This window comes from Pseudochaenichthys georgianus, chromosome 5 (assembly GCF_902827115.2).
Source record: "Pseudochaenichthys georgianus chromosome 5, fPseGeo1.2, whole genome shotgun sequence".
Lineage (NCBI taxonomy): Eukaryota > Metazoa > Chordata > Actinopteri > Perciformes > Channichthyidae > Pseudochaenichthys > Pseudochaenichthys georgianus.
In genome coordinates this window covers 15,935,925-15,959,758 of record NC_047507.1, presented here as the reverse complement: position 1 = coordinate 15,959,758, position 23,834 = coordinate 15,935,925, and the positions used below count along the sequence as shown (strand labels likewise).

The window sequence follows — 23,834 nt, the reverse complement described above, 5'->3', positions numbered from 1 at the left end:
TTAGTCAGAATAATAGATCTTTTCAATCACAGGCGCCGTGTGACTTCTAGTCTGCGAGCTCTTTGTGATGCCCCGTGCTTTTTTAAGCATCTGTGTCCATCTTGAGCAGAGATAGACGTTATGGTTGCAGAGAGCACCTAATGGAAAGACAGGATTCAGTCACAGATGGGGGGTCAAGTGATCTCCCTTCTCTGCAAGGATCTTTCAGATGGTTGTGGGGAAACTAATTGCAATAGCATGCAAAATGGAGGCATTACTTTTATCTTCATTAACAAAGAGACTTTTTATTTTTTCTTAGATTTTTTTTCCGCAGGATTTTTCTTGCAGCCCCTGATTAAAGCACAACTGATCAGTGTAAATTGAAAGGCATGTGGTTGCTTGAGTCGGTAAATAAATCAGTACATTTTGTGGGTGATACACAACCTATTTTATTAGACACTGACAGTATTGCAAAATACTTATTTGAAATAGCTAATTCTGTTTGACCAATAATTATGTAGTAACAGTGGTAATGACGATGGTGTTGAAAATCAGGAGCCAGTCAACACTCCGTATATTTGTTCAGGTGCCCCCCGGAAGGTAAACGAACAACACACTCTCACTCCCTAAGCGTCCAATAGCGACGTTTGGTCAGTGTCCGTGGCGTCCAATTGTGACGCTCCTAGGCTCCTTCAGCGTCATAAAGGGACGCAAATAGCTTTCAACTGATTGCAATGTATTCCCATCTGCGTCGGGATTTGACGCTCATGGAAGCACGGCATTCGTTTATGCAGGCTGCCCTTAAAGGCAATGTGAGCGTCCATTCCCATTGGATAACGGAGAATTGTACACCCGGAAGTAAGTATTCCTCTTACTGTCGATTGATTTTACAGTGATATCTGCACTACTCATTGACTAAAAAACACCAGATTATCCTTGTTAATTACACAACATTGATTGGTTTAAATTGTGTGCAATGCTTTTGTATTTTTCCCCTTCGATTCAGAGAAACAAATATTTTTTCTGAGTAAAGGATGGCAGAAGACACTACACTACCCAGAATCCCCAGCGTCTATGTCACATGATCTTCAAATTTCTCCCTGCAGAAAAAGAAAACATGGCCGAAATTCGTTTTATTCTCAGTAGAAAATGCCTATTTTAAAGTTAGTTTGGCCATTAAAATGCGTTTTGATGTCATTTGATGCGAGAAATATGAGTTGTTATTTCAGATTATGTGTGCAGTGGATGTACATGATATTTAGTTTGCTAGTTATTACGAAGATTACTTCAGGAAATCGCGACGTTTTCATTGTTACCAAGGTGGTTGCTAGGGACGCTGCTATCGATATTATTTCTGTTATGTTGTGTAACTGTTTAATGGTGTTATCTTTATTGCTACCCCCTTCCCCGTCAATGTATAGTGTTGGTCCACAGCCTAAACATATTAGTTTAACAAAATCCGCATCTAAAGATAGCCTACGTTATTTTCCCATGTACAATTCCAGTATCACATCTCAGAACACATCGTCATTAACAAATACTGGAAACAGACCGAAAACATTTAAAAAAATACAAATAATACTTTATTCCGAGTGTGCTTGCTTTTCTCTTTGAAAGTCATCACATAACGGCATTGTAATACACGGTTCGGCTGCATTACATATTACATATCTGCCGTAGTTCTGTATTTATAGAGCCCTGATGAGAAGACAAACATGAGGAACTGAAAACGTGACGTGGATCATAAATATATCAGCCATTAAACAACATCTTACATTTCTTTTCACACAATACGTCTCCTTGCAGTATCAACACTAATTCGGCTCACTTTTATATTTGATCCAATTGGTAGATAGGCTGTATTTACACCATAAAGGTGCACAGCTGATATAAAGGGACACCTGGTGGTTAAAGCATGTTATTGAATTTAATTATTTTTATTATTAGATATTAATACGATCCCTATAAAGTATATTCATTACTCGTTATTCTCTACTAATAGTTAATTAAAGACTGTATGTAATGACTATTTTGCACATCCCTTTCAAGATTTCAAGATTTTCTAAGGTTTATTGACATGTCATATAGGCCTACACAACTATGGTGTAGTTCTGCACTGAATGAAAAACTTGGGTTGCAGGTTCCTCAATAGTGCATTACAAGACATCTATCAATATTTGTGCATACCTCCAGCAATGTTAACTATGTTGAAGCACTTATTTTAACTGATATTATACATAATGTATTATACTCTTATAAGATGTATGTAGATATTTCATCTCCGGCCTTGTCAGGTATTGAACAATCAATAAATAAAGAACACAGAATTGTTGAATATAAAACACAGAATTTGTGTGATTATACTAAATGATTTTCAAATAAACACAACTGCATATTTAACTGTTACACATGCTGATGTAACGCAAATGTTCCAACTTGGGATCAATAAAGTATATCTTATCTTAAGCTGATCGATGGCTACTGCCATATTTGCAAAATGTGCCTCTGAACCTTGACAAGTGCATGTTTCAGGCTTATCAATTAATGTAATGTAATGTTATCACAGGGGTCACACACATAAGACCAGCTGTTAAATAAAGCTCTCCTGACCTTAGCTGGCATATGGGTATATATATTAATACTGCCCATAATGGGCACAAGCAATTTTCACCCATTTATTAATTATATGTTTTAAATGTGAGTGTTTCCTGTCCCCTAAACCTCCAGGGATGTACACAGTTTAATACTGGCAACTTCTTATTATGGGAAATACGAAAACGTCTTTTAAAACTACAACTCCCAGTAGAGACGTGCCATAGAGAACATGTTGCGAAACAGAATAGCCAGCATGTGTAGTTCTGGGGACGGGGTGGGGGAGGGGGGACGCGGTGGACCCGTTCAAATCCAGTTTTGGACAGTCTGCCGTGGTTCCATCCCATTTCAAGTGCTGTTCGAGAATCGGCTTAACCCTCGGAGCACACTCTCCAATCACAGAGCTTGAGGACTATCACGGGTTTTTCAAGAGCACATGGTGTAGTCCAAACGATAGCTGGGGATTCTGGGTAGTGTAGTGTCTTCTGCCATCCTTTACTCCTGGGAATGGACGCTCACATTACCTTTAAGGGCAGCCGACATAAACGAATGCCGTGCTTCCATGAGCGTCAAATCCCGACGCAGATGGGAATACATTGCAATCAGTTGAAAGCTATTTGCATCCCTTTATGACGCTGAAGGAGCCTAGGAGCGTCACAATTGGACGCCACGGACACTGACCAAACGTCACTATTGGACGCTTAGGGAGTGAGAGTGTGTTGCAATGAAAGGTTTTGACAACACACATCGCTCTTGCTGTAATAGCCAACCTTATTTATGAATGTAATTGTTTGTAAGTTTGACTGGAAACTGAGTCTGAATGATATTATTTGAACGGGAAGCTTTTGTATCGGACTTTAATTCACAATCACCTGGAAACAGTGCGCAGCCCTTCAATGGCTTAAAGAGCCTGTGACACGGTTTTCCCCCATCATCCAAACCCATCAATTTGAGTATATATTGTCCCCTTGAAAACCGTTACTGAACTGATTTTGGATATTTGTACTTTGATAACCATTAATCTGCCTTCAATGTTGACAATTTTCTGGATCTTCTCGCGGATTCTTCAAGTCCCGCCAAATGATGGGTGACGTCATTGCGGGCACAGCGCTCCAGCTACACCGTCCAGGATCCCAGCATCTGCATGTAAACCTTTATATATATACAGTCAGATGTAAACGCACGATGGTGCACACAGCAGCAAGATCAGACAGCGATGACAGGTTAATGTTGAACGTGTCTGAGAGCTCATATGAGGCTGAAGGATTGGTTTATGTTGTATCTGTTAGAAGTTTAGGAATGAGGTGCGTCAATATGGGCGATCATATGGTCATGTAGCCAGTGGTGGAATGGGACTACAAATCATCCCGGGACTCTCGACCGGCCCACTTCGGTACCGCTAGTAAATTGTCAACGGGGGGAGTGGGGATGTCAGGGGCGGCAGGTGCTGTATATAGTAAATGTAAATATGTAAATATTTGTGTCACTGCATCCTGGTAAAATACAAATATAATGTATAATGTCTGTGTCTTTGACATTAGCGCTGCTAGCCACCTGTGCCCTGTACTACGAAGCCAGTTCAACAGACCCTGGATATGTTTGAGTAACAAACAAACTAACAACAACAAACTAACAAACGAGATCTCGCTAAGCGGTCCGACGACGCTGGTTATCAACTCGGTAAATCAAGCCAGGGTTTCTCTCTCCAGCTGAGAGCGCGTTCACGTCTAAGACACGCGTGGATCTGACTTTAATTACATTTGTCTCGAGTGTTTCGTCAACATAATGTGTTAAATAATACTTCTGTGACACTGTGACACTGTGAGTGTTGCACGGCCAGATGAGGCTGGAGAAGCTGACTCAGATAAGGAAATATATGATATATTATGATATTATATGATCGATGATCTGATTGATGATGTAATATGAATGATAAGTGCGACACATCGGCGTCTTCTCTGCATACGGCAGTTTAAACTGTATTTCCTTTATCCTGTAATATGACTTGAGAGATTTAAACTCCGCACACTGAGTTCATCTATTTTCTATAGACGCCGGAGGCGGGCAGCGTCAGGTAAAATAAGTTATTTAGCCTTCTCAAACCTGAGCCTCACGCGCCGCCTATGGGGGATGTGCTGGTGACTTATCCGACCGGCCCACTTCGGTACCGGCCCATCGGGATTCGTCCCGCCGATGGCCAGTCCACCACTGCACCCAGCCCACGTAAACTGTCAACGGGGGGAGCCTCGCTGCGGGGAAACGGTGGACCTAGTGTCCCGATCGGAGTGGGAATAATAATAATAATCCGTGCATTTTATCCATTAATTTCCCCAACATTGTGGTAAAAAAAACACACGTTTAATCCATGTTGGTGTACTACAACTACAAAAAGCATCGGTTTGTTTTCTCATCAGAAATGCAGACCGGCTCAAACAAACGATCATTTAATGTATCATATGTTCGCCGAATTGACATGAAAGCACTAATAAATGTAGTTTCATCCACTTGAGTTTACAACCACAAAAATAATCGATATGTTTTTATATCACATCCGACGGGAGGAAATTCAGCAGCTCTCACTCCCGATTTTTAATCCTAATGTAATCATCATCTTCGCCACAATCATCTATGTTTATGTCGCCGGATTGACATGAAAGCACTGACAAATATGAATATACTGTAGTCAACTTCATTAAAACGTTATTAACGTGCCTGAACTCAGTAATTCACCATTTCTACGCATGACAACACACTTTGTCCGTGTTTGGCTCTCGAAGCGTTCCCGCATTGACGTCACTTCCGGCTTCCCCCAAAACTTCAAAATGAGTCGAAGGAATTTCCCCGCGATGTCCGAAATTATTGATATTTAACGGAACGGTATCGCTTTTTCTTTTTTAAACTGACGGTTCGAGATTACTAGTAGCCCAATATTTCATTGCACAACAGTTGTTGGGATGGTGTCACAGGCTCTTTAAAGCGTTGGTTTAGTCTCTGTTTTTCAAGCTGTCCCTCGTTGGAGTTTCTTATCGATGGATTATTAATGCAACAATTGCGGAGCCGGACGGGCACTGGGTGTTGGAGGGGTTTGGCAAGCTACATATAACCTGCTCACCTGCACCACAGGAGGCCGAGAAGAGCACCGCTGAGAATTACGCTTTTGGAGCTGCAAACTGCGTGTCACACGAACACGTTTACAGTACTTTAAGGAGGTATGTATAGCGCTGTCTGCGGTTTAGATGGCTATTAAGTTAAATATGCATTGGCTGTGACATGTGAGTATGTGGTTGAATGAAGTGGATGAACATTAAACTCTGTAGTAAATTATTTGTTGCAATCTGTTGAATGAGACTGTGGTGTGCGTTTTGGACAGTGGCGTATACTGTGGCCAGCTTCAGTGAAATGCAAGTGACCCATGTGGAAGGTGGCAAATACTAGATAGCTTGATAAAGTTAGTAATGTAAAAAAAAATCATCCACGTTGTATTGCAATTCAGTAAACCTCCTGGTGACATTTTTTTATCTTGATGGTTACATTCAAATGTGTGACGAAATAAGTAGTAGGCCTATGTTAGGCCTATGTTAGGCCTAATGGATATATTGCCAAATGAGTAAAGGAGAGACATGAAACGTTCTTCAAGGCAAACATTATGTTTAATTTATTGCCAATACAAAGCAGTGGGCGTCTCAAATAAAGGTATTTGTGAATTCAATATTGATGGTGGTAATTGGGATGATATGGATCCCAATGAGTTCATAAGTTACAACAGGAAAGCTGCACAGAAGGTCGCACGTGTTGCTTGTATGGCCAACCCGGTATCACGGCAAGACGTGAACATGTGACGATTTACCATGCTGGGAGACGTGAAGATGTCACGATTTCAAACGTGACAGTTACACAGTATTGTTAACCCATGTTAACCAGTGGAGAAATAACCGGAAATACCAACCAAATGCTACTCCGACGTAATGATTTATTTTGTAATAGTCACACTCGATTACGCCGATTTTCTTGTTGCCCCAGCTGGTCGACACCTCTTTTAGCAGAAACAAAGGCTACATTAATGTATTAAATCGATGTTAATCCGTGTGTGTGAATGTGGAATTAACGGACGTGACGTTGTGCGATTGAGTTGCCAGGCAACAGTTTCGGTTCATGTTAATTTACAAACTCTTCAACTACAACCGTAGTTATATTTAAAAACATGTTAGAAGGCCTCACGAAATACTTTAATGCAAATTAAAATGTAAATGTGAAGGAATGTGTGTATAACAAAATACATCGGTCATAAACGAAACCGGAATCAGACGTAGGCAAGATCCTCAGCTCGATGATTGGATGGTTTAGCCGCAATGCATGCTGGGATTTGGTGTTTATGTGATGTGAAATCTGAAAACGTTTTTTAAAAATACAATAATACTTTATTTCGAGTGTGCTTGCTTTTCTCTTTGAAAGTCATCACATAACGGCATTGTAATACACGGTTCGGCTGCATTAAATATTACATATCTGCCGTAATTCTCTATTTATAGAGCCCTGCTGAGAAGACTTCTAGACAAACAGGAGAACTGCCGCCAAAACTGAAGATGTGACGTGGATCATAAATATATAAGCAATTAAACAACATCTTACATTTATTTTCACACAATACGTCTCCTTGCAGTATCAACACTAATTCGGCTGACTTTTATATTTGATCCAATTGGTAGATAGGCTGTATTTACACCATAACGGTGCACAGCTGATAGAAAGGGACACCTGGTGGTTAAAGCACGTTATTGAATTGTCTTATTTTATTATTAGATATTAATAGGAGGATGTGCAAAACAGACAAACTAATAAGGCTTAATTTAAACATTAAAGAGTACTTTAGGTTAAGGTCTTCTTTCGAATAAGAAAAAAGCTTTAAGAAGAATATGGAGGGTTGAAACCCTCTTGAAACCGCAGGTCCTTCCTTCCTGCAGCGGTCAGACTTTACAACCAGCACGGCCCCTAGTAGACCCTCCTACACACACCACAACACAGACTATAACACCCCTTGCTGCTAAATACAAAGCAACTTTGTGCAATATGTGCTATATGTGAAATATATATATGCCATTAATAACTGTGTCATTTATACCTGGCCACTAAATCAATATATATATATGCCGTTTTGTTTTTTATCTGTATTTTTGAAAATTATGTAACTTTTTATCTTTTTTTTAGCATATTGTTTATTATATTATAACTTAGTACTTTTTTAACGCATGTAAGATATGCAACACTAAGCTGTCTGTGGCTCTTTCCTGCTGTAACGCTGCACATTTCCCCTATGTGGAACTAATAAAGGTATTCTGATTCTTTAATGGTCACACATGCAGAGCACACAGCACACACAGTGACATTTGTATCTACAGATTAATATTAAGCCTGACAAAGTACTTAACGTCTAATATATTGCTTTCCTGCAATGTTAACTATGTTTCAGCACTTATTTGTTTATTATTTGTTTATTATTAAACTGATATTATACATATGTATTATACTCTTATAAGATGTATGTAGAAAGTATAAGAAATGTGCAGAATGACAGTTTAATGGTGGAGTACACACACATATTGATAGATGTCTTGTAATGCACTGTTGAGGAACCTGCGACCCAAGTTCTTCATTCATTGCATACAGTAGTTGTGTATAATATGTAGGGCTGTCAAACGATTAAAAATTTTAATCAGATTAATCACAGTTTAAACATTTATTAATCATGATTAATCACCATTCGAACTATGTCCAAAAAATTCCATTTATTTATGTATATTGTTGTGGGAATGGAAAGATAAATGAAAGAAGGCGGATATATCCATTTAACATACAGTATCTATGTTTATTATAAAAATGTTCTGCGTGTCAAAATGAAAGACAGCCCACACACCTATCAATCATCAAACCGTGGGGTCTTAATTCATTACGTGTTGATTTCTATCAACGGGGGAGTACTTCAGGAAAGTCGACGGGGGGGGGGCTAGTGGAGTACTTCGTGACCACAGAGTGTGAGCGTTGTGATCAGCTGTTTTAGCGCAGGTCTCCAGTGAAGGGGGGAGTCTCCCTCCGCAGCCGGTTGGCGTAGTTTTGGCACAGTTCCGTTGTTCAGACCGACGTCAACAGCAGCCTGTCTGTGCACACGGAGACCGACTCTGTTATCCGGTGATCTAACCGCCTTCTGGAAAAGCTTCACAAGTACGTTGGTACGCAAATGCGCTTTGTGACACAAGTGACGGTACGCATTTCAGATTACGCACATAACCTGCGTAGCAGTTATGTGCGCCCCTGTACCAGAGCCATAGTATTACTATTATATAGCTCTGCCCTGTACTACAGCAAACGTATTCTGCGTAGGGACTTCCTGCAACAACACCACGCCCTTATCAAAGATGTTCTATTGAGAAGACGATCACTACGTGACAAAAGTTTTCAAAACCGTGGCTACTGAAATCAATCTTACTAACTGCTGTCTGTGCAATTTACTCCGCGCGAGTTGGCAGACTTTATTTTGCTTACTTTAACATCATGTATCATGGTGGGGCTGAGCCATTTCTTGGTATGGGTGCAGCCTACCCCAGCCATACCCTGGCGCTGCCACTGGTGGCACGTATGGGGCGGGCCATTCTGCACATGCGTTAAATGCGTTAAATATTTTAACGCAATTAATTCAAAAAATGTATTACCGCCGTTAACGCGATAATTTTGACAGCACTAATAATATGATATGTCAATAAACCTTAGCTTAGAAAATCTTGAAAGGGATGTGCAAACTAGTCATTATATACAGTCTTTAATGAACTATTAGTAGAGAATAACGAATAATGAATATACTTTATAGGGATCCTATTAATATCTAATAATAAAATAATAACATGCTTTAACCACTAGGTGTCCCTTTATATCAGCTGTGCACCTTTATGGTGTAAATACAGCCTATCTACCAATTGGATCAAATATAAAAGTCAGCCGAATTAGTGTTGATACTGCAAGGAGACGTATTGTGTGAAAAGAAATGTAAGATGTTGTTTAATTGCTTATATATTTATGATCCAAGTCACATCTTCAGTTTTGGCGGCAGTTCTCCTGTTTGTCTAGAAGTCTTCTCAGCAGGGCTCTATAAATAGAGAATTACGGCAGATATGTAATATTTAATGCAGCCGAACCGTGTATTACAATGCCGTTATGTGATGACTTTCAAAGAGAAAAGCAAGCACACTCGGAATAAAGTATTATTGTATTTTTAAAAAACGTTTTCAGCATGCATTGCGGCTAAACCATCCAATCATCGAGCTGAGGATCTTGCCTACGTCTGTTTCCGGTTTCGTTTATGACCGATGTATTTTGTTATACACACATTCCTTCACATTTACATTATAATTTGCATTAAAGAATTTCGTGAGGCCTTCTAACATGTTTTTAAATATAACTACGGTTGTAGTTGAAGAGTTTGTAAATTAACATGAACCGAAGCTGTTGCCTGGCAACTCAATCGCACAACGTCACGTCCGTTAATTCCACATTCACACACACGGATTAACATCGATTTAATACATTAATGTAGCCTTTGTTTCTGCTAAAAGAGGTGTCGACCAGCTGGGGCAACAAGAAAATTGGCGTAATCGAGTGTGACTATTACAAAATAAATCATTACGTCGGAGTAGCATTTGGTTGGTATTTCCGGTTATTTCTCCACTGGTTAACATGGGTTAACAATACTGTGTAACTGTCACATTTGAAATCGTGACATCTTCACGTCTCCCAGCATGGTAAATCGTCACATGTTCACGTCTTGCCGTGATACCGGGTTGTGTATGGCAGCTTTAAATGAGATGCATGTACTTGAGAAACAGATGCAACAAATTAGGAGAGATGAACAGATTGACTTGGAAACTGAGCTAGCTGCATACAATGCCAAGTTGGCCTTTTTCTTTTAGGTTTCAGATCATATACTTTATGGTTCAGATGTACAAGGTTTTTCTCATGCACCAATACATAGCCTGGTCTCTGGTTTATTATTATATAACACCAATTACCCCATGGCAAAAGAGTATAAGCAAAATGGAGAACAACACAGGAAAAGGATTGATCATTGTCACAGAGCAAGCAGCCAGCAAGGGTCACAAGACCCAAGCATATGCTTTATTCCTGCGTGGACGTGGTAATGTAATGGAAGAGCTTCATTACATGCAGGAGTTGGATATGCCCAGCAATTTTGAAATGGTTGTTTCTAAATTGCCATATAAACTCAGAGAATGAAAGCCATGAAGCCTCAAATAACCCGTCTCATTTCATTGACGTTGTTGCATTCCTTGAGAAACATGTGTCCTCTCTGACTCAATCATAGAGACATTAAAGATGTATCACAGGTTGCGCAAAAGCTTCCAAGTTACAGATACATAGTGACACTTATTGATTCTATTGGAAATTAAACGACAAATGTCTCAAAGCCACAGTAGAGCATGGTCAGGTTTTGACCACACCCAGGTCACACACGCCAACGCAGCATCTTGCTTCAGTTACGTTGATGTATGTTGTTTTTTGTAAATCAGTTTGAAAAGCTGTTGAAGTTATAGTTCTACCGGAAAACAAAGCCTGAGTGATGTTTTAAGTTGTTTCCAATTGGGAAAAAGCTTTTATATTGGACTTTTTATGCACAACTGCCACATAAGATAATCAGTGATTCAATTACCTCAACTGTGCAGCGTATGTTAAGCCTCTTCTATATGTACTAAGAAATCTGACAGGATCCAGCCTGCAAAATCTGTTATATTTTTTTCATCCCCTTTATCTATATATTTTGGGGAAACAGATTTTTTTTAAATAGTATTATTACTACTAGATCTGAACACTCTGAATTCCACCTTTTTGTGTAAAGCAAGTACAAAAGTAATCCATATACCCAAAACTATCTGATTGCAACTTAAATTATATGACACTTCACTTGGCAAACTATTTTATTTTTAAAGCCCTACTAGTTTTTTTAAACAATCAATAGCCAGTGAAGGCCAACATGGTACAGCTAGTTGAAGGCATTCTTTTTTTTGTATCAAATTCAGTCAACACATCACATTTTGATTTCTCATATGAGGGGTTGTGACCTGCTTCCTGTGCTGCTGCTCTTCACAGACCTCTGCTTACAGAGCTGAAGCGGCAGAGCCATACTGGTAGGTTGTGTGAGAGGACACGTGGATTTGGCATGCACATCAGAGCGTGATACCCTAGCATTTTGGTCCTATCACATGCCACACACACTCTCACAGAAGTACAACAAGCACACAGAGCATTCTTGGTCGTGTAAAATGGATTGTAACACTGGCCACTGTAATGAAATGATGCCAGCAACCCACAGAATTCCTTTACAGACAAACTCTCTAAAGGTTTCATTGAATGCTCAGTGGCCAGTGTTGTTAAAGGATTAAAAGGAGGGTTTACAACTGTATTTCTTTAACCATTGGAAAATAATCCGTGTTTCCTGTTTTTACTGCAAAAACAGGGAATGGTAAGAGAGCCATACTTCATTTTCCTAATGTTACTTTTGGTGGACAAAGCATAAACGGGTTTACTTTTTACAAACTTCCAATTAGATTTATGCTTCATTTGATCAATGAAAAAAACGTTTCAATTAATAGAAACAGCCTTCTGGTTGTTTTCCATAAACCTTTGAAGGGATTTTGAGCGAAGAAACACATTTCATCGGGGACATATTCTTCCAAAAATGCTAGTTACCTGATTTAGTTTCAGTCATGTTTATGCCCGCTTCAGGGAAATCTGTTCATCTGTGATCCTTCACATTTAGGTGTAACCTGTTTATTGAACACCCAGTAGCAATGCATAGATTACCTCCTGTGTAACTGTAATGATGCCCCGCTCTTACGGAACTGACACTAAAACCACTAAACCGTCTTATCTTGGGGACATTGTAGGCGGCCATGACAAGTTCTACATCATTTAAAGTGTTGCATTATCTCAATGCGTATGTTCCGGTCGGAGGCGAAACATCAAAGACACGAGATCAGCGGTTGGCTATGTCATGGTACCTTGTTTATGCACTACTCAGAGTAGCAGGCGCCGCGTTAAACTCTCACGACCAACGCCATACTCGTATAAACCAACGTTACTAAAACTGGTGTCGCAGCTAGAGTAGGATTTTGTGCAACAGTCAACCAGAGAAAGATGCTTTTATTGGTTTTCTGTTGTGTTAAACAGAAGAAGACAGGTGAGCTCTGCTGTGGTGTGATAAGAGCCTCAGGACAACAGGTTTCTTAACACATTGTGAAGGGTGGATAAAGGAGCGCTGTTGCACCTCCTGAGACGCTGAGGAGACAGCAGCCATCATCATGGCTTTGTCATGTTGCCTTGTCTTTTTGTATTTTATTTGTCCCTGTTCCTGGCTTCAATGTGTGAGATCGCTCTGATTTAAATACTTCAGATTGTCTGTATTTGCACAGTGGATTGTCCATCTTCTCTATTGTTTTCTACCTGTTTCTTAATGATAAAACTATTCTTTACCCCAGACTATCTATCTCCATAGTTTGTTGCCTTGGTGCCAAGTGAAGGTGCTATTGAGGGTACACAGAAGTCACACTATAATGAACAGTGACAGGATGTCATCCCCTCAGCCTGGAGCTGCCACCCCTACACCCACCTGCACCCGTCCAGCTGAGCCTGCCGTGTCTGTGACGTCACAGCCAATTGATGGTGTTGCAACAAGCAGGCAACATTACCCCCTTCCCAGCATTTGCATGATATGAGGGATTTGTCTTCTCTTTTCTACCATAGTTTCTACCATAGTACCATCGTTTGGTATTTTCCACATCCAGTTTCTCATCCCTGTGAAACCTCTGATCTCTTTGGAAATCCAGAGAGGGCTGCCCTCTCTAAGTGGCCTTTGGCTGTGTTTGATCACTGGTTGAGTTATAGATGTCTCCATGAGCCATAACTCAGAAACCAGACTCAGATGTCAACATAACATGTGTTGTTTTTCTGCCGTCCTACCACACGTTCTGTGTGAATAGAGTACACGGAGATGTAGGAAATAGTAAGATTGTTGTGGGATGCCTGATGCTCTCTCACAGAAGTTCCCAATTGTGTTTTACTAAAGATATCCGAAACAATAACCAAAGGTCAACAAAAACAGTTTTTTCTCTCCTTTGAATTTGTTTTAAAGGATTATTTAGGTCTGAAGAGATTAAAGTTTTCAGTATTTTACAAAAACTGAAATATTTACCAAAGAATCATTTCAAATGTGTTAAAACTGAATGTTTCACTTATTTGTCCCAGACTCAGGGTTGGGAACCACTGGTTCTTCAATCTTTATGTTGGTGAGAAATGGGATTCTCTGTTCTTCTTTTTATTACATTTCCAAGCTGGCTCAACTTTACAGACTTTATTTTATTACGCCTGTACTAAAGAGCCAGCTAGGAGGAGACTGAACAGTGGGAGTTCAAGCTAGGTTCACATATAGGCTAACCTTTTCCAAATGAGTGCAAGGAATGCTCCTTATTAACCAAACATCACCTTGTCAGACCCTGTTCAGAGCTCCTCCCTGTGCCACACATGAGATGAATATCTCAAATCTGCTTTCTTTAGTTAAAGACACAAAGTAAGCTTTTTGCCAGACTCCTCCTAAGAGTGCATCTAATACGCTCTCTTGCTATCATGATAAAATAATTTCCATAAGGAAGTGATTACACATTTTAATAATTCTGAGCAGATGTGAAAATGTCTCAACAAGTTAACAAGGCTGTGGTGGAAGTGCAGATCTTGTCACTGTTGAGGCAGCGTGCCACGGCATCATGAAACCCAGGAGCCTGGCAGGGAAGGTGAACAGACGGAGGATGATGGAAAATTGTTGACACATTTTTTTCTTTATGCACACAAAAAACGTCCTCCTTGAAATCTCTTGGTGACGGTTTATCACAGTGACCCCTGTTATGTTGCACACAGGCAGACTTCTCACGCTATAGTTTATTATTCAACACAGACTAGCCATCATGGGAGTGTGAGTGCAGATGTTAGATTATTTTTAAAAGAAAACAAACTTGCCTTCAGTCAAAATATGCCCACAAAATGGGAAAGAGCTTCAGGAAACTATTGAAATAGATTTCCTTTCATTTTTATAGATCAGGCGAGCAGAGACCATAAGATTGCGGCAGACAGACTATTTGTCTTGTTTAGTGTGTTTTGGTCAATTGTGTCTTACACTTGTTTTAACATTGTTTTTTTTATCTCTACTGTTTTGTATGTTTCATGGTCTATCCTCTTCACTTTGAACAGGATCAGAATTCCAGAAAATAATGTTATTCATTGTATTATACACACATAGCAGAACAAAGGTCTATCAGCTTGGTTAGACATCTTTCAGAAAGTGATTGTTCAACACACTCTCACTCCCTAAGCGTCCAATAGCGACGTTTGGTCAGTGTCCGTGGCGTCCAATTTTGACGCTCCTAGTCTCCTTCAGCGTCATAAAGGGACGCAAATAGCTTTCAACTGATTGCAATGTATTCCCATCTGCGTCGGGATTTGACGCTCATGGAAGCACGGCATTCGTTTATGCCGGCTGCCCTTAAAGGCAATGTGAGCATCCATTCCCATTGGATAACGGAGAATTGTACACCCGGAAGTAAGTACTCCTCTTACTGTCGATTGATTTTACAGTGATATCTGCACTACTCATCGACTAAAAAACATCGGATTATCCTTGTTAATTACACAACATTGATTGGTTTAAATTGTGTGCAATGCTTTTGTATTTTCCCCTTCGATTCGGAGAAACAAATATGTTTTCTGAGTAAAGGATGGCAGAAGACACTACACTACCCAGAATCCCCAGCTATCGTTTGGCCTACACCATGTGCTCTGTTTGACAAACCCCGTTTTTTTCACCATTCATTCCGATGGCTGGCGTCTATGTCACGTGATCTTCAAATTTCTCCCTGCAGAAAAAGAAAACATGGCCGAAATTCGTTTTATTCTGGGTGTAAAATGCCTATTTTAAAGTTAGTTTGGCCATTAAAATGCGTTTTGATGTCATTTGATGCGAGAAATATGAGTTGTTATTTCAGATTATGTGTGCAGTGGATGTACATGATCTTTAGTTTGCTAGTTATTACGAAGATTACTTCAGGAAATCGCGACGTTTTCATTGTTACCAAGGTGGTTGCTAGGGACGCTGCTATCGATATTATTTCTGTTATGTTGTGTAACTGTTTAATGGTGTTATCTTTATTGCTACCCCCTTCCCCGTCAATGTATAGTGTTGGTCCACAGCCTAAACATATTAGTTTAACAAAATCCGCATCTAAAGATAGCCTACGTTATTTCCCCCCTGTGCAATTCCAGTCTCACATCTCAGAGCACATCGTCATTAACAAATACCGGAAACAGACCAAAATAATAATAATACCTTATTCCGAGTGTGCTTGCTTTTCTCTTTGAAAGTCATCACATAACGGCATTGTAATACACGGTTCGGCTGCATTACATATTACATATCTGCCGTAGTTCTGTATTTATAGAGCCCTGATGAGAAGACAAACATGAGGAACTGAAAACGTGACGTGGATCATAAATATATCAGCCATTAAACAACATCTTACATTTCTTTTCACACAATACGTCTCCTTGCAGTATCAACACTAATTCGGCTCACTTTTATATTTGATCCAATTGGTAGATAGGCTGTATTTACACCATAAAGGTGCACAGCTGATATCAAGGGACACCTGGTGGTTAAAGCATGTTATTGAATTTCAATATTTTTATTATTAGATATTAATACGATCCCTATAAAGTATATTCATTACTCGTTATTCTCTACTAATAGTTAATTAAAGACTGTATGTAATGACTATTTTGCACATCCCGTTCAAGATTTCATGATTTTCTAAGGTTTATTGACATATCATATAGGACTACACAACTGTGGTGTAGTTCTGCACTGAATGAAAAACTTGGGTTGCAGGTTCCTCAATAGTGCATTACAAGACATCTATCAATATTTGTGCATACCTCCAGCAATGTTAACTATGTTGAAGCACTTATTTTAACTGATATTATACATAATGTATTACTCTTATAAGATGTATGTAGATATTTCATCTCCGGCCTTGTCAGGTATTGAACAATCAATAAATAAAGAACACAGAATTGTTGAATATAAAACACAGAATGTATGTGATTATACTAAATGATTTTCAAATAAACACAACTGCATATTTAACTGTTACACATGCTGATGTAACGCAAATGTTCCAACTTGGGATCAATAAAGTATATCTTATCTTAAGCTGATCGATGGCTACTGCCATATTTGCAAAATGTGCCTCTGAACCTTGACAAGTGCATGTTTCAGGCTTATCAATTAATGTAATGTAATGTTATCACAGGGGTCACACACATAAGACCAGCTGTTAAATAAAGCTCTTCTGACCTTAGCTGGCATGTGGGTATATATATTAATACTGCCCATATTGGGCACAAGCAATTTTCACCCATTTATTAATTATATGTTTTAAATGTGAGTGTTTCCTGTCCCCTAAACCTCCAGGGATGTACACAGTTTAATACGGGCAACTTCTTATTATGGGAAATACGAAAACGTCTTTTAAAACTACAACTCCCAGTAGAGACGTGCCATAGAGAACATGTTGCGAAACAGAATAGCCAGCATGTGTAGTTCTGGGGACGGGGTGGGGGAGGGGGGACGCGGTGGACCCGTTCAAATCCAGTTTTGGACAGTCTGCCGTGGTTCCATCCCATTTCAAGTGCTGTTCGAGAATCGGCTTAACCCTCGGAGCACACTCTCCAATCACAGAGCTTGAGGACTATCACGGGGTTTGTCAAGAGCACATGGTGTAGTCCAAACGATAGCTGGGGATTCTGGGTAGTGTAGTGTCTTCTGCCATCCTTTACTCCTGGGAATGGACGCTCACATTACCTTTAAGGGCAGCCGACATAAACGAATGCCGTGCTTCCATGAGCGTCAAATCCCGACGCAGATGGGAATACATTGCAATCAGTTGAAAGCTATTTGCGTCTCTTTATGACGCTGAAGGAGCCTAGGAGCGTCACAATTGGACGCCACGGACACTGACCAAACGTCGCTATTGGACGCTTAGGGAGTGAGAGTGTGTTGGATTGTTACATCTGTTGAATAAAGGAACATAATAATCTTATACTGCACACCATGCTCTAAAGACAAAAAGAGTTGTTTGCATTTAACTCTCCCCTTCACTTATTGGCAGATAAAAGCACAATTTTAAATACAGTAAAAAATCATCTTTATATAAACGTAGTGCCTGTGCTTCTCGCCTTTGTTCAGCTCAGACGAAGATAAAGCCTAAATTGGCGATGCATCTCATCAAAGGTGTTTTCTCTTTGTGCTCCTCAATGTGAATAGCTTAATGTTGTGTATAGAGAAAATACATGTAGATAGGAGAGGGGGGGAAGTGTTCACCTACAAGCAAAAAAGAAACTTTGGTAATTGCCATAACACAAATAATGAGAGGCTATGTGGGAAAGTGTTTGAAGAGCGGTCCTGATCAAGATAAGATTGGAGACAGTATCATGAGAGGAAGTGTTTTTCTGTCTGCTGCAGCTGAAAGGAAACTTAAGTGACAGAGTTACTTATGAGCCAGACGCTGAGCAAACCATGCAGAAATAACCAGGCTAAATGGAGTTTAGGGTGTGACCAGAGAGTCGAATTCAGTTGCCTCTTGTGGTCAGATAATTCAGAAACATAATGCATTGCACAAATATTTTGACTACAGATCTGTTTTAAAAAAAAAATGTATTAAAAAGTAAATCAATAGTCGCCCACTAGTGGACAAGGTGCCATGCACAGCCATATTCATTTATAAATGAATACTCCAAAAATGAACCCACACATAAGTGTGTTTCTCTGCAATAAAGGCTTGTTTTGTTGAGCTTGCATTTATTTTTCGGTTACTGTTTTAATTAGAGTTAAGTTGTTTGTTTTAGTCTTTATGTCGGTTGTTGATGTGTTTGTGTTGTGCACCTCATGCGTAACTGTGTGAAAAAGTGCAAATGGAATCCTGGAAACATTAACTTTTTCTTCTTCTTACCTTTTAGAATAAATATTGCAGCAGCATATACTGTAAATCAAAATTATTGAAATACCTAAAATCCAGCAAAAAAAAGGGTATACAGGATGGTTTACATAATGACCTGTCTGAAAATATTATAAACTGAACATCATCACATTACATTTCCTTATGTCAATGATGCACCTTTTCTCTGCAAAGTGCAAACTCCACTTTTTGGATGTGTGTAATCATCTACAGCTGCATCAAATGAATAATGGCTTGGATAACAGAGGCCAGACCTAAAGGTGGTGAACCAATGTTTTTTTTCCCAGGGTGTATAAGCTTTATTTATGTGTGCAGACAAAAAAACATAACTGTTAGCTTTAGGGGAAAACAGGGGAAATATTTGAAAAATAACTTGCTTTCCATAAGAGAAATATGCTATTGTTTGGATCTCACATGATTGATGCTTGACTTAATCCAGTGCTCTTTGCGCCATCCCAGGAGGGTGAGCGGTCTCTTTGTGCCTCTCTGTCCCATGTGAAGCAAACCAAAGCGGGAGAGTGAGGGTCATAGCTATTCGGCAGGGTACCAGATCCTTCCCACCGGCACATCTGCATGTGAAATCGCCATTTCACCCCTCCACACTCCCTAATTGTTGCTAAAATTATTTGTGAAATTGCCTTCCACCAGGAGTGTTTTCCACGGCAATTGTCACACAATTTTATATGCACGGTGGGCCCACAGAGTTGACACATGCACCTCTTCTTTTCTGCCATATGTGCTCTTTTTATTCGAGTTTAATAGCGCGTGATTGTTATTTTTTCAAAACAATTACCTTTAAGCAATTACTCTTGTGCTTACGCAAGGGCAAGTCAACCTGTCAATAGCGGGTCGATCCTAATGTTGTCATTACCACAAAAGCTATAGGAGCGATTTAGATGTTCATGCTGCGCACATTTACTTAATTGAAAGGTTAACAAGCCAAACGCATCTTATAGTAGCCTTCGCCGGGCAGGGCTGCTATTGCGCGTCAATTTAGAAATCACACCACCAACTCCTGACTCAATTATTTAGGGCCGTTTTTTTTTGTTTTTTTTATTCACACCAAGCTTTACTTGTGTTCCGGCGCATGTCTATAGAAGAATGCATGAAGGCGTTTACACTCGAATAGTTTTATCTTAAGATGTTGGTTATTTATTTCAGTTTTTTTAATATGGTATATGGGAATTTAATTCAGTATATCCATAGTATATGAACAATAAACTATTTTAACAAAAAAAACATTTACGAAATTATTTCAGTTTTAATTTCTGCCTCTGCTATTTCTACTATAGAAGCAGTTTTTAGGGTATATATATTTTTTGTTCTCAATTTCTTGTCAAAGAATGAGAAAGAAAGAAGGAAACTGGAAATAGCATTAATATTCCGCAGGTTTAAACAGCTGAATGTCAGGGAAGCTGGCTCATTTTGAAAAGACGGGCTTTAGAATAAGATTTAGACATAACATTTTGAACTGCTTTCTGGTGTATGGAGTATGGTGAGGGAGGCAGCAGTGAATTAAAAGTGGGAAAGTGTTGCTGTGATTGGTCGGCCGGCTCCTGGCTAAACCCACTCCCTTTCATCCATAAAAGAAAGGCCAGTGAGCCTATGGGAGCGCTCGGTTGTCTCCTCCTACGACATGCACGAAAGTTGGCCACTTAAACTACTTCCAACCAGCCAGCAGACATTATACTGAAACCAAACTACAACCAGGAAACGAATAACACAGCATTTCTGTCCAACTCAGACACACAACTCCAATTACTCTACTTTGCAGACTTCCCTGTTTGAAGGGATTTTATTTTATTTGTAGCAGTTGTTATCATTTGTGTTATATTTTGGCACGTCCATCGCACCAGAGGACAGCATCACTTATTTTCCCCCGGTGGAAGAAGGTCCAGTTTCTCCGCCTGGGATTGGGATTTCACAGCACACTGAGCATCATTTTGAGCATTTTGAACACATTCCGTTTTTGAGTTGGACTGGAGTCCGTTTGTTGTTCGTCCGGGTGGCAATGATGGCTACACTACCAGGAACGATGCCTCGGATGATGCGCCCTGCGCCGGGCCAGAACTACCCCCGAACCGGCTTCCCCCTGGAAGGTAAGAGACATGAAAACGTGTGTGTGATGTTTGAACTTGTGCTGTGACAAAACGCATCAGTCAGCGTGATAGTCACACAGCCCTAGTTCGTTACCGGCGACATGCTGTGAAAATAAAAAGGTAGATGAACAGATACGACCTCCAGTCAGTGATGATTCAAGTGTACAACCTGAAACCAAAGTGAATAATAAATAGCAACTCGTTCTTTAAGAAATCAACCCACAGCATCTTATTTTCGTGTGTTTTGATTAAGCCTGATTGTATTCTATTGATGTGTCTGCTTTTATTTATAACTCGTTTAATTTGACAATAAGTAATTGCTTGTTGTACAGCTTCTACCTGAAATATTTGTAATACTTACTCTTATTTGTTATTTTTTTTTAATCCTTCATTTTTAAATTATTCGGAAATGTTACTTATAATAGGCCTATACAATGTTGCATGTTAAAATCATTTGTTGTACTCAAATCTAAAGCCACCCAGACACTTATTTATTTTATACAATAACATTTTAGATAACAAAATTAACAAACACAAAAATGGGACCATCTGTTTATTCTAACACTTTAACAATTTGATTACTCAGCTTCGATTGTTACACACACACAAAAAAGCAATCTAATTGGTAATTTATTAAGTTGATGCACACACTCAAGCAGTCTGAACATATGGGCGGAAAAAAGACCACTTTGTATTTGAACGCATTTATGGAAACAGTTTTCCCATTACACCCAGTTCGTGCTCAAGTGCTCTGGACTGAAATGTACAAAAAACACGTAGCTCGCAAGTTACTCGAGCTGCGGGATTTGTTCAAGTGTCCTGCTGCTGGAAATGGCAATAATACACACAGCTAAGATATGACTCAAAGGATCACATCAATATTTGTACAGCATGACTAGGAATAATCAAGGTGGGAAGTGTCACCCTCTTTAGTGTCTCTTGAATGTGAAATTGGATCCTGAAGTGGCCTCGGATACATGCTGTGAGCCAGACTGACGCTGGATGAATTTGGCACGATGTTCTCTTGAAAATGTATAATATGATAATGTGCGTTAACTGCGTCCCATTTAAAAGTCAGCAGCACAGAAAACACGTCACTATTTGCCTCTAATATACGCTGAATTAGCTTCATCTTGCTTGCATTGAAGTGCACATTTTTAAAGATACTTTTTATTGTTTATTGTGGTGCAGTATCCACCCCCCTGGGCCAGGGTAGGGTGAACCAGCTTGGCGGTGTGTTCATCAACGGGAGGCCCCTGCCAAATCACATCCGACACAAGATAGTGGAGATGGCCCACCACGGCATCCGACCCTGCGTGATCTCGCGACAACTGCGAGTTTCTCACGGTTGTGTCTCCAAGATCCTCTGCCGATACCAAGAGACCGGCTCCATCCGCCCGGGAGCCATAGGAGGCAGCAAGCCCAGGGTGAGTGGTCCATGGACGGGTCTGGGGGTCACTGCAGCGACACCTGAGTAAAACTGCATGATGTTATTACAGTTGTTTGATAGAGGGCACCATCAACAAAAGTTGTACCTCCTCTGTTTTATTAATATAAATAGTATTATTAATAATTATAAAATATTAATAATGTGCCTTATTTAACCAGGGGCATGTGTCAAGTAAATTGCAAACTACATTTACATTAGAGCCCACCTGTAGGCTACATCATTTCTACAGTCCTTAAAGTTCAACTGAAGCTGATATTTTCTTCTTCCAAAATGATTGAAATGTTCTTTAAACAATAAGCTTAGTCAGAAACATTTATATATAATGTAGTATAAATGTGATATGTGCTTAACGGTCTACATACATTATTTGTATTAAATGCTGTAAAAAAAAAAAGGCCACATGTGTTCCATTAAAGGGTTTTTATTATGATAAATATTGTTCTATAATGACAAATGTTTTTCTACTGGTGTGAATATTTTAGATTAAGCCATTAAGACATATTAAAGGTTGAAATGTGTTATTGTCCCGGGCACACATTTTAAAAAACAATATACATCATTGTTTCTTATTTTTGCAATTTGTGTTTGAATATTGAGGATCATCATTTTCTTCATCTTTAAAATGTCTCTAAATTAAAACGGAATTTTCTTTTTTCCTTCCCTTTATTTCCCTCCATTTAAACATTTACAACCTAAAGCAGGTGGCAACTCCTGACGTGGAGAAGCGAATCGAGGAGTACAAGAGAGAGAACCCCGGCATGTTCAGCTGGGAGATCCGGGATAAGCTGCTGAAGGACGGGGTGTGCGACAGAAGCACAGTTCCTTCAGGTGAGGCTTCATCTGGTAAGCTGCAATTTTTTTTTCTTATTACTAGCGAACACTGCAGCATCACTTCTGAACATCACTTTGAATCCAACATGTTTTTAGCCCCAGTTACTGGTAATAACACTTTTCAGTGTAGCAGGAAGCACACTTACAACTGTGTGACCCAGAAAAAAATCCCACTGTTGGGAAAAATTGCCTTTAGTGCTCAATTGATAATTTTCATTATTGCATAACGTGTAATTTTGCCATTAGTACACAGTTTTATTTATTTTTCGAACGCAGCTGCTTCATGTGAAACTTTTTTTACTGTGCTTTTTTTTTATGGTATCCTAAAAAATGTATTATAGGATTACTTTGGTTCCTTTATGGGTTTTAGAGCTAATCACCCATTTACCTTTTTGTTGCCATTAGTGAGCTCCATCAGCCGCGTTTTGAGGGCCCGATTTGGCAAAAAAGATGGAGAGGAAGACTGTGATAAGAAGGATGAAGATGGAGAAAAGAAAACAAAGCATAGCATCGATGGCATCCTCGGTGATAAATGTAAGTTAACAGCAGAAAGTTTATGGCCCTTTTGCATATGTCTGAAATATCGAATTATTATTATTATTATTATTATGTAGGGAATATTCCAGCCTTGTAAGCAGGAAACAAATGTTTTAAATGGACTTCCTACTTTACGTCCTCTTGGGAAATTGCTAAACGCAGAGAATTTATTTCTGCTTTTAACTACGAGCCAGCAGTTGTTCATTCACTCAATTATTTATGAGAGCCTTG

General features: G+C 39.5%; 1 protein-coding gene across 1 annotated transcript in view; it reads left to right on the top strand.

Moving 5' to 3' along the window:
- The first annotated feature begins 20,370 nt into the window (after nt 1-20,370).
- pax7a (paired box 7a) overlaps nt 20,371-23,834 on the top strand; it is a 41,300-nt gene continuing 37,836 nt past the window's right edge. The window contains 4 exon segments of the mRNA XM_034083926.2: nt 20,371-20,785; nt 21,977-22,212; nt 22,934-23,078; nt 23,472-23,600. Coding sequence (XP_033939817.1) covers nt 20,698-20,785; nt 21,977-22,212; nt 22,934-23,078; nt 23,472-23,600 — 598 coding nt within the window. The 5' untranslated portion in view covers nt 20,371-20,697.